General features: G+C 42.5%; 1 protein-coding gene across 3 annotated transcripts in view; it reads right to left on the minus strand.

Moving 5' to 3' along the window:
- Nucleotides 1-6: 6 nt before the first annotated feature.
- Nucleotides 7-12836, minus strand: part of LOC111244809 (CD151 antigen-like) — a 48655-nt gene continuing 35825 nt past the window's right edge. For 2 of the 3 annotated variants that reach the window (XM_022792251.2, XM_022792250.2), the window contains one exon: nucleotides 7-1333. In XM_022792251.2, the coding sequence (XP_022647986.1) occupies nucleotides 1202-1333 (132 nt within the window). In that variant the 3' untranslated portion in view covers nucleotides 7-1201. Of the gene's footprint in view, nucleotides 1334-2477; nucleotides 2512-12836 lie in introns of all 3 variants that reach the window. The other variant, XM_086979350.1, reaches the window with a different exon arrangement.

Below are 12836 nucleotides of genomic sequence, written 5' to 3' on the forward strand. Positions count from 1 at the left end.
CATCAATAAATTACAATAATTGTCTTTGTCTAAAACCTCTACACTGGTTTGTTCCTCTACGAAATTTTCACGTCGTGAAGATCTCGCTCGGGTCTTTCGATGGTATAATCAACTAAAAATTTTCCGCTAAATATAAACTACGCTGTGTCTTCATGGCGCGTTTTGTATGTTTTTCCACTATTATAATGCTGTTATATTTACACGCTGTACAAGTATCTGACAACACAACAGGTAGGCGTATAATAAACGGAAAATTCCAGAAGAGCACTCGTTGTAACAATAAGATTGGTTTTGTCTAACTTGGTGTACGGCGCACCGTGCAAGACGTGTGTTAGCACGATATATGTTTAGCTAATTAAGAACACATTAAAAATTCGAGAAGATTTTACTATTATCACGTCAGCTTCAGTATAGCCCTCTCATCGATTTGCCCCATAAATATTACTTCGCCGATCTCGATGACGACGAGCACTGCGGACGTACTTAAGAATAGGATAAATCGGTTTTAGACCTTTTGTAGTGGATACGGGTGCGGCGGTCTTGATTGCATAGCGATGCATTTGATCTATGCCGAGTATTATAACGGTAATAGTTTGTAGTATGGCTAACTTATTGAGACCTGTCTTCACGCGGTCTTCAACGAGGTTGCTTTATTCTGTACTCACCAAAAAATAGGCGTCGCGAACTGTTGCCCAATCAACGAACTACCGTAACTTCGTTTCTTCAGCTAATTTGGTTTAATTCATTGTATTCATGTTAACTAACGTATCTCACGCATGCTCACAATTATAATAATGATGTGTCGTACAAACCTCACACCCAGTTTACCATTTATCTGTTTACGGTAGTACTAGCTGTTGCGCAGCTTCGATGCAGCCGAGATCATCTGAGAGGTGAAGAATATATGCAATGAATCATTACATGTGACTTTTCAGTAACTTCATTTGAACCTTCTCAAGATGTCGCACGCATAATAGGCAGTTTAGCACCGCAATCGTGTGCATGGACACGGTTAACAACTCACACGCGGTCTTTAGACGGCAGTATTAGGGTATAGCGAGAAAAATAACTACGCTAAATTCGACAAGTACTACTTCTTCTTCTTCCCTTAACCCATCGACTGATATAGCTGGGGTCGGCAGCGACCTGGTCGAGCGCGACAGGGCAACGTTGTGGGTTACAGGTGTGAAATGGGAGAATTTCACTGAATCATCATGGCCATCGTACAGCTAAGAATCATCCCAATCAGTAGAAGCGCTGCTGCCCCAATACCGACACCGGCGACTGTGCGCGCATGATCTTCCACGAAGTCGCGCACTCGAGTGTGGCAATTCTGAAACGGAGCGAGAAAATCAAATCTGAAGATCAGCTATTTGTGAACGGAGCACGGTCAGTGTCTACACAATGTAACGACTTCTTCTTTTAGCCAGAACTTTTAAACTTCAAGAAGCTAAAACTTTTTCCTGAACAGTTGAATTTATACGACCTGGATCTTCGCCTATTAGCCACAATAGCAAATGGTACAATAATTTCCATAAATGCTAGCTGATTGCGGCCAAACTCTACATCAATTGTTCTCTGATATCGATAATAATAATAATAATAATAGATAAAAATGCTCGTGTCCTGCTGGAAATTTCGGTTTACCGAATCACTATGATTCGTTTATTTTTCCAAGCGACTAAATCATATAGTGTCGAACAGCCCCGTTGTGATTTTATCCTTAGGCGGACGTTTGTCACACAGAAAAATCACTCGATATCCCACATCCTCCGAGTTCTTCCGTATCTACGAACAGCCCACAGATGAAGTTAACTCATCGATTGTTATCACTCTAAATATAACTCTGCTCAATCGAGCTATCTCTTTTTTGTTCTGTTCCCTTTGGTTATAGTGGCCGAACAGCATTGAACGCTGGACTAATACAATACTTTCGTTGAGATTATAGGCTTATTTGACTAGTTTTTATTTAGGTAAGCAGCCGGCTTGTAACTTCTAGTACGATGCTGGCAATCAAGTTTTTTTTCACACCCACTTACATTCCCGTTTATCCTCTATAATTTTCTGTTCTCAGTAAACGTCTATTAGCTGACGCGGAAAATACAAATCGCTAAACGCTAGTGTTAGTGGCCGGGGTGCTGCCGCTGGCAATTGTAGTGAGCTACGCCGGGAGTGGCGACAACGGCAATAGTGAGAATGCCAACAGTAAAAAAAAGCACGACGTCGACTGCGGCGGCGGCGGCAGCGGCGGCGGCAGCGGCGGCGGCGGCGACACTCGTAGTGGTATCCGGTCTACCGCAGATATTTGTTGTCTCCTATTTTTGTCTCGCAGCTGTCTGTGCATGTATATGTACGTGTGTGCAGCGTCGATGTCTGCAAGCATATCCTGTTCGTTGTCATGCCTCCGTAGACTGTTGCCGCTTAACCAATGTTTTCCTGAGTGGCTATAGTTGGTAAACGTTGACGCTGGCTCTTACCTGCGCACCGTTTTACAATAGCCTTGACAGTTCCCTGTAAAATGTGTTTTAAATTTAGAAACTTCAGTTTTATTAGCAACAATTCACCACCATTTTACCATTATTTCGCACGCTCACAGAACCAGTCACAATCCGCAACAAGAAGCGGCCGCTGCTGTAATAGTGACAATAACAATAGTTAATCGTATCTTGTAACGGCTAGCGTACGTAGCGACTTCAGTTCCGCTCTTTGTAATGTCTACCTGACTTTCGTGCCACTTGCTGAAGTTGTGCGGCAGTAGGTAGATTTTATAAACGTTCTACTATAACTGCCACTCATACACATACATATATATTTATAAATATTCCTTGATAGCCATTTCGACTGGGCCGAAGATTACGTACGTACGTACGTACGTACGTACGAACGAACGAACGGCTAAAACCATATCTCACAAATAATAGGAACACCAACTGAAAAACATACTGTACTTCATGGTTATGATTTTTTTTTTCAGAAGAAAGAAAATTTTTCGGCGTCGTTGCCTTCCACGTTAACAACACGTCCCAGAGGCAGGTATACCTGTATAAGAGGACCGTCAGCCGTTTCAAAACACTAGCGCGATGGCACACTTTTTATCTAGAATTCACACGCGTCGCGGAAACATTGAGGCTGCGATTGTCTTCTACGGAACTATCACAAAAGGGCTTCCTTTGGCCTACATTCGTCCGCACTCGTTGCTACCCCGCGGAGTAGATCGACAGCCGTCGCAACACTCTTTAAACCAAGCTAACACACAAATTTCCGTTAATGAGATAGTAGTTAGACCGAGTACCATCTACAAAATGAGTTGTCAAATGTGGTTAGGTTAAATGAGAAGGCTCGAGTTCGTGATGGTTCCTATTTTTGCAGCCAATTACTGATCAGTCCATGCTATCCTGAGAATATTATAGAATGATATCCATCGATGATGCCGTGTATGAGTAAGCCCGTTTCAATAGACTGATGCAGTAACTTGCGCGTGAAGACCGATTGGCGAAAGCTCTCTCGTGATCAAAATACTGGCAGTGGTAGGTTAGATAACGATTTACTACGTGAGAGAATAGTTTGCAGAATCTTCAACCGCGGAAGCGACGCATCCGTGACGAAAATTGCCCATTGCAAAATGGAACTGATCGTATCAGCAGAAAACGAAAAACGTAAAATTGCGGCTTGGTATATAATAGCTTATGAGTAAAAGCTGTCAATCTAAGTTCAGCGTGAGTTTGAGCCGCAATATTTCGGAACTATTACATTGCGCTTCTGCACACTGATTCGTGCACTCTGCATTTTACATGATAAACATGTACAAACATAGGCAACCGGCGTCGACAAGAACATTGCCGAAAAATCGTCTAACAAGCCAAGTCGGTAACAATATGAGACAACGACAAAGATCGTTGTTTCGGTGTGAGAAAGGCTGAAGTTTCACGCATTTAATCGCTTACAATTGGCATTTTTTGTTTCAACGACAATGAAAAAAGGTCCTCGTTATTTCTCAATCATAGGTACACCCTTATATAAATACATTAAGTAGATTTTTGCAAACACTCACTGCCTGCTATTAGTACAAGTGTCGCCATTATAATATGATATGAAAAAATATTATTTCTGGTCTATTATTTTGTAGCGATCTACGGTCGCTTTCACTACGGCTGTTGAAGGCATCGTAGCAGACGAATTCGCTTGCGCACTTCGTCGTCGCCAGCGATAATTCGAGAGACAAGTTCCCGAAGCGTAACAACAAGCGTCGTCCCAAGGTAAATGTCCTTCCTATTCTTGTAATTTATATTTTTTCACACGTCTCTGCTAGGACGTAACGCTTGGCTAACGCTTAACATTCCACCGGTGGATGTACCCTATATATTGTATACTGGTCAAAGCCTAGTAGAAACAACCGTTGCGGTAGGCGAAAGCGAATCCCGCACGCACACAATGGCGCACACAGATAGCGCTAGCTATTCTCCCTCGCCTCATAGAAACATCACAGAGCAAATACTCTAATGTTTGCCTAGGAAACATTTGCGCTCACGCTTGTGTGACAATGAAATTACATATGATAAATAAGTAGGCGCATGAGCGGTTGCTTTTACGCGCTATTCTAGATACGTACTTAGCGTTAGCGGAGTCAGTGCATCGGACAGTGCGAGGGAACAGGACTTACGGTAGGCCGTACCGCTTCTATCTTTTTCCTCTTTCCCGACGCTAGTAATGCGGATGACGGGGGCCAATTTGGATACGCGACACAGAACTTTGCTACGCACGAAAGTCGTTCGGCTTCAGCGACAGCCGTTGCTACGGCTGTGGCTGCTGGGACGACCTGAACCACTGTTAGCAAATGCCGTTAGAGCTTTCGATACATTTATTACATTAGCTAGCCGTTGTTAGACGAAAAATAATTTCATACAAATATAGTCGTACGTTCGTGCTCACAACAGCAGCAGTAACGAAAACAGCAATACGTCTTTCCATCTTTTTTATCAGTAAAACTACAAGGCAGCCCTTGTAGCACGGGTGGCTTGCTGTTTTATACCCTCGTCTCCCCAGGCTCTCTTCGCCCCACGCGTTCCTCCCCCGGTCCTGTTCTGCGTATGCTGATTGTTTCTTGGAGAATAGTATTAATAAATGTTTATATACCCGGTGCGCGCACGTATTATAGAAGGCGGCGTAGCCTGAGTAAACAAACGGCGAAGTAGCGTGCTATAGTTGACGATCGTTTCTATCCTGGCAACTATCTGTCTTTATCTCGGTGTCCGCGTAGAATACTGACTTGAAGCAAATAGTACAAAACTAGAACGAGAAAAACAACTGAGCCGATGCCTGCAAAAGGCCTCACTAATAAACAGTAACTTACTTCATTCTTGCAGCTATAAATCTGTTCACACGTGGCGTTACAGTTTTAATTCGACGCAGCCCCACTGCTCACTAGTGTCCTTGTTTAGCTTTTATCAGGACCAGATCTGGCCCTTACCTCTTCCCGTTACGTTGTCGCCGCCGCAGCCGCAAATGTAGGACTATAACTTTTATTAATATGACACATCAGTTTGGTTTGATCGAATGATTCGCTCAATAAGATATCCGATATTGACATCATATATCAAGATATATCACAGTCAAATATAAACATATTATTCTTCTGGTAGGATCGATTGAGATCTAAAGTAACATGAAATATATTTAGATCAAGCACCATATAGTCACCATTTGGCCAAATGTCGTAATCAGAGATCATCCAATGGATGACGCTTCAGGGACGCAGGTCAGCCTGCCGCTGATTTCCATCGTACTCATAACTAAATACAGTCAACGGTATTATTACTATTGCTGACGGGGTTCGATTTACTTACTTTGAGAGTGGAACGGATTGAATATCCATATGCATGGTGCATATGGATATTTAGTTACTGAGCAATATATGGCACTTTGTATTATATAATTTGTTTGGGTATTATGCTAGCAATGGCAGTGCGTATGTGCTCGTTTGTGTCTGTATGTACATTGCAAAGAAGTTAGCTTTCCTAGCCCGCTCGAACTCATTGTTCGCTACTGAACGGTCACGGGGCCCTAAACACAGGACAGAAGAGCAGCGAAATAACCGTGATCATGATGAGATCGGTGGTCTGAAGTAGCGACGGGTCTTTTACTGTCATTTTGAAAGTCAATGGAATGGTTGGCCGCGAAGCTCTTACAGTTTGCTTGTTCCTCATTTTTTCGATTTCAGCTCGAATCGCTCACTGTGCCAGCTATTCCCTTCTGCTGGTGTGTGTGTGTGTGTGTTCGCGTTCGTTCCCATTGTATTGCATTCAATAGCTATCCGATCCGAGGTTCAGGTCATTGCAGCTGGCGACCCATGTTTCCCTGTTGACCATTGCATTACATCGACGATCGCGCAGCAACGTATCGTCACGTCTAGACGTAACACACCGCCGCAGATAGTATATTTCATTTCTTATTCATCTTCTTCTATCCATTCGACAAGCAAATGGTGCCGTTTACTAACGACATTGCTGTTGCAACGACAGACTGCGCTGACCACGAACGTTGTGAAGCTGAAGATCCGCGTTGTAGGACCTTCAAATCTTTTACGGTTCCGTTGTCTTTTTCCGGTGAGAATACAACACTGCCGCCACAATATCGTTGCGCGTTGTCCAGCGTACAAAGTTGCCGATCTGTCAATCTGCCCGTTTGTCTATCCGTCCCCATGGTGGTTTCTTCCTCGTCGCAGTGGACGCTTCGAAATTCTCGACTCGGCTTCCGTCGGCAACAGTTTTTGTCACTAGACGTTTAAGATTTTCGCAGAGATAAGTGGATTTTTCAGTCATCGCTATGGCTATTGGTGTTTTTATAGACTAAAATGAGAAGGCCGACGTTGTAATGGGGCAAGTACGTCATCCATTTCCTACCTCGTTCTATATTTTATATTCACTTAAAAGAGAACTGTCGAAGCATGGCAGAGTTTATTTAGGTATCTTCTCATTTCTTCCATATAGAGCTGGCCATACCGAGGCCTTATGCGAGACTAATTTGCTAGATTGAAAATTATCAGTACGCTGCGCAACTGAACAATATTGTAATAACATGTATAATAGAAAAATTGCACGTTTATAGCTAGTTGCTAGGCAGATATAGATAATTCACCACGGCGGGTAGGTCGTTCGTGCACCGGGTAAAGCTACGTTTACCTAGCCTCCGAGGCCTTCTGAGCCTATATTGTAATCTAGAGCAATTTCGTCCTATGTGAACAGCAACGATAAAACAAAAGAGGCTTTTCACTGAAAGCTTCCAACGCAAGGGCAAATCTAATTAGTCGTTTCCACTCACGTTAGTAGTTACTGACGGCGAGTATGTTTTTCGGATCGTTCTACTGAATTATAGACGACATTCGCACCTGAATCTACATTTTACGGTTTGACTACTAAGAAAAACGTCCTATTTTCGAGGCCAATTTATGATTCAACTTTCCGATAAAGCTCAGGACAATACAGAGCTAAATGTTAGCGAGTATTGAGTACTTCCATAATTATTTGACCTTACGAATAAATCTAATCAGTGAATCCAAAGCGCGTGTGCTTGCCAAATATGGTGTACAAATGACGACTTGGCAACGCGGTTAACGTCAACGCAAAGTATGACAACCATTCTCAACCTACAATGTATTTATACTCATTGTCGTCGTCCTCAGAGGTAACATTTTGTGTGCTTTATTGATCGATGCATGAATCAATGTTACTAAGCTAAAAGTTAGAAAGGTGAACTTATGCGAACCTTCACAACATCGATACTGCAGTCATGTTTCGAATCGAACCCTGAAGCGTCGCGGAACTGCGTAAAGACTTCAGTGTAATTTACAGTTAGAGTATTTAAGCTTGGTCGCGATATGACTTTTTATACAATGTCGTCGTGAGAAGCTTCAACTCAAACAGCGGAGACAGCGCTAAAGGTTGTATCTGTCGTAACGGCGAACTGCTACTGCCCTTGTTGTCATCGTTATAATTGCTATTTCACAGCTTAGCGTTACGGGCGCTTGTGGAAACGTCTGAGAATCGCCTCGGGCGTTTCGCATTGACCACGTGATACCCGTACGTATAGCAGTCAAAAGGGCATACACACAAAGCTCTGTCGCGCCTGCCTTCATCCTCTCTTTAATCTTCAATCATTTGCGGTTCGTGATGAGTCAAAGTAGCGGCACAGGGACGGGGCAGTCCCAGACGTCACTTACTGTCATCTTGATCATTGTTGTTATTTGGGGAAGAGATGAGAGGGAGGGAGTCGGCTATTGCCCCACAACCAGTTAATTCCAGCATAATGGAACGCAGTGACACTAATCGGTCACGTATGTCTCGTTGGTGCTAACCCAGTCACCGTAATAATGACAATATTACGGGTGAAATATGCACGAAAACAGAAATATGCATATTTATGAATGGGGTAGTAGAGGTAGAGGTAGAGGGGGGGGGGGGGGTACAGCAGTGCGAGGTCGGAACAGCGATAGCTACCACTTGACAGGAGACCGAAGCCACTAGAGGGCGAGGTGTCACATATGGATGCCGTTTTTACCCCCAATGTGTAATGGAAGCAGTACGTCTATTAACGACAAATGCACGAATGGACGGACGGTGGCGGACTGAATACCCCGCAACGATTGTGTAATTTTGTTGCTGATACCGCTTCGTATTATTAATGCTGCTTAAAACGCCAACGGCGGTTTTCCCCATTGTCTGGAACCGCCAGCTTCTGAGATTCTAGGCTTGTTTACGGCGACGAGCATGTCTATGTGGCGACGTTGCGCTATTGAGAAAAGTCGTCAGACAACTGGTAGCGACAGCGCTACGACGATCGCAGACAAATCAATGTGCTGTCCGCGGAGATAGTATTGTTTATGCGTATCTCGGGCTGAAAATCGAATAGCTATCCCGACCGTTTTAGCTCGACTGGTCATTAACAATTTGCGAGCCAACAATCGGTGGGGCGATGAGGTCGACGACCTTTGGCTTTCCCTTTTCAGCCTCTGGTTTTTGCCTTAGGGCATTTTAACGATAAATAATTGAATACATCATTTATAATTGCTGATGCGGTATCAATTTGACTTTAATTAATTGTTGTCGATATCACGCCATTATATCTCTTGCAGATACACTATTTATTCATACGTTCATTGGTTTAACGCTTACTACACTACATTACTGGTACAGAGAATTTAACAGATTAGCTAGCTGATGATGTACATAATACAAACGACGGACACACACGCCTACATACGCAAAAGTATAGTGATCGTCTTAGATTGCCTAAAACACTTCTTTTCGTACGACACTTGTATAAACCCCGTTTACATCGCCGTATCATTCAGAATAGGACTGTTCTTCTTTCATGCTCAGATGCGATAAATACGATTTCTGAAATTCTTCTGAGCGTTTCTTGGTATTGTATTGTACGACCTTTTTTTCAGCTCATAGGCCGAAGGCAGCCTAGGTAAGCCCCTAAACATCCTTGCAACAGTTTAAATCATGTTTATATTTCACAATAGCGGGAATGCTATAGTCAGTCCTAAGTAGAATATTTTGAAGGTACATTTTCTAAGCAAAATGCTAAATACCCCTAGAATAGAATGTTTTGATAGATAGCGAAGATGCCTTCGGGATCAATCACATCTGACCTTACGATTAAAATCCGCATTTTTATCGTTTAGAATTTCTTCCCAAGCCCAAGGAGCTTGTCCCGCAATTTTAGTTCATCTCTGATGCTATGGCCGAAAGAAAGCCCTCGACTCCGCTCAACTGGACACTTCTTCAGATCGCACTAGTTGCTATTTAGATAGTCTGAAACTCTCTGGCTAAAGCTCAATGTATAGTTTTCAATACGAAGCCACTGAGTGGAAGCATTAGCATTACTTCGTAGTGTCATCTAAAGCGTAGAGCAAAATTTAACGACAAAAATACCGTTATAGCACTGTGACTATTTCTCAGGATCATATAATTGAGTAACTAAATCAATTCCAACAGATCAGACAAAGTAATAGACCGCTCAATTACTAGAGATTTTTGCCTACGAAAAATATCTACTGAAATGACAGTAGGTGGTTTTTGCCACGTAAATCGCAGTTATATCTAATGCAATCAGCACTTGACAAAGATCAAACAAAAACTACCCCACAAACGTAAATTGAAGGGGCATGTAGGAACAAGAATTTGCATGAGTCGATCACAAGATCAAGGGTAAAGTTCTACGAAGACAACAGCACATGCCTCTACGATGTACGCTTCTTGCAGCACAGCTTCGAACGACAGTCTAGTGAAATGACTTGCGGTTTTCTACAAACTTTACGACGTACACGGTATTCCAGTAGTTTCGGATTCGTTTCCGTAAAATCCTATTTTCAGTCACGCTGAGCCCCTAAATCACGTCGGTATCGTGTGGACGCTTTCGTATACTTTATAAAACATATAGCAATCGAAAGAAGGGGGCCGTAGTTCGTATATTTGCGACGGCAGAGAACACTTGTCCGGCCATCGGACAAGACAGATAGCAAGGAATTTCAGGCAGATGTTAGTATACAGTGAAAGATAAATATTTGTAGATATCTTACATTTTTAGACAATGCCTTAGTTGTTATAGTGGTCGTCGTATGGACGTTTTTGTCGTTTTTTTAAGAAGATACAAACATTAGAAAATCATGTTGATCACTCCCCTTAATAGGCCATATTATATATTTTGTGCTTATAATTATACAAAAATCATCTTCAGCAGTTGTAACGAATGTAACTTAGAATAATGTAACATTTGTTATGATGCTTCTTAAGAGGTTTTCTCATGGGTAAAATGTTATTCTTATCGGATTGATTGTAGCAGATACAACGAAAACCTCAGCTACATATACTGCATCGAAACGATTTCAAACGTTCTACAATACAAGTACGTGACACAAAAGTCATAGTCAGTCCACAGGAATTAATAATGTCCGCCATGTTTGTTTTGGTGCTCCTTCATAACTAAATCAAGATAACTGATAATTATTTAGATAATTCTTGCTTCTTAAACAAAAGAGCTGGCAGCTTCTCATTAGCACACGTAGATTTCATATAAATTTCATGCTTATTTTAAACCGAGTCCGATATTTTTACATGGCGTGAAGGACTGCTAAGCCCGGCTCTTTGACTCACTTCCTTATGATTTATTTGTTTGCTCGTCCATTCATTGTCTATGAATACCATTTTATTTTCGTCGAAAAGAAAACGTATAAAACATTTTATACTTTTTGCCGCAAGGGTGGACCGCTTACTGACGTCGACGTAACGCTTTCACGCTTTTACCCTTCCAAAGCCAAGAGCCAATTATGGCTGTGTGCTTAGTTATCAGTTCCCCACTTACCACCCCCGCGTCTACGTCATTTTTTCATTTTGAATATATCGTGAGTACTAGAAAAATGGACAGTTCTGGCCGGACAATGGCAATGAGCCGCTATCTTCAACCCTCTTAAACGTATGTTCAAGCGACAAATTTCAATTTCAATTAAATTCATTTTGCCAAACCTGGGCTGTCGTGGCAAACGATCCAGGCACACGCGATTGAACAAAGTATTCAGGAATTGGATTCGGCTGTGAGTATGAGCACAAATAACCTAGAAACGATAGGTGACAAGAATGGTAAGCTGTAAGGTGTTCTATGTAGTTATTTCTTACTTACAAATTGTTCGTAAAGGGTAATCCGTAACATAATGCTAGTACATGAGCTCGCATCAGCAGATTGGATGTGCTGCTCTAAGCTTATAATCGAAGATTGACAGGGAACCACTTTCGAACGATTTCAGTCTCATCTTCCATAGCGTAGGACCAAATACGCTGCGACCCAAACAACACAGTTGTCTACCTTTAGATGAAGAATCGCGTATGCTCTTCCATTCATCCAGATTCTGTGAACGGTGTATGGACGACTATGGGCAGACCTACACCTTCACAGACCTGGTTGACTATCTTATTCCAATCGCTATTAGATGCGGACAATCAAATAGTTATAGATCGAAAATTATTAAGCCTATTGTGTCTGTATACATTGTATCAACACGTATGTAGCGATGCCTATCTCAGTTTGTTACGCTTCTGGTCGACCTGACGATGTCGCTAGCTTAGGAGCCGCACGGCAAAGATAATGGTGGCCGCAGCGGGATCTGGTGCCCCATGCGACAGTGATAGTTGGAACAACTATAACAAGAGTTTGCGCGGTGGTTGACATATATCGAATATTCTCACCGGACGTTCATGCGACGCTCGTACTGCTGTTGATGGCGACGGTGAACCGCGCTCGATACCTCAAACAACAATAGTCGTAGATGCTAATCCGGTCGATGATTGAATGACGCCCGGGAGGTGCTCGGGGGCGGTGCTGTTCTGGACCCATTTTGTTCTATACAATTTTTCCTCTTTTGGCTCGACCAAACACAAATATGTATAGGCCAAGAACGAAGCCGTTTATCTGGGCGACTGCCCAGCACATTCTATTCTGCGTACAGGCATAAATAATGCTTCAACATACTGGCCTTATAGTGAATCCCATCGAGGTCCTATTGCACGGTTCCTTCATCTTTGATGGCTTTCAGTAAACTATTTAGATTACTTTTAACGTAAACCCATACTGATATCAACTCAATGTATATGCTACAGCTTTGGCGATGACAGACGAACGTTACTTTCGGGGGGTGAAGAATAGGAAGGATATATTTGTCTGCCGAGTTGTAGCCCCCTGAACTACGTTCCCCTATACTTCACGGATACCGATATCACGCGTATCTATAGTAGAGTTTTCTATTCTTTAAAATGCTACTATTTTGCTACTACTAAATGGAC

This window comes from Varroa destructor, unplaced genomic scaffold (genome assembly GCF_002443255.2).
Source record: "Varroa destructor unplaced genomic scaffold, Vdes_3.0 BEIS01000002.1, whole genome shotgun sequence".
In the NCBI taxonomy this organism is placed as follows: domain Eukaryota; kingdom Metazoa; phylum Arthropoda; class Arachnida; order Mesostigmata; family Varroidae; genus Varroa; species Varroa destructor.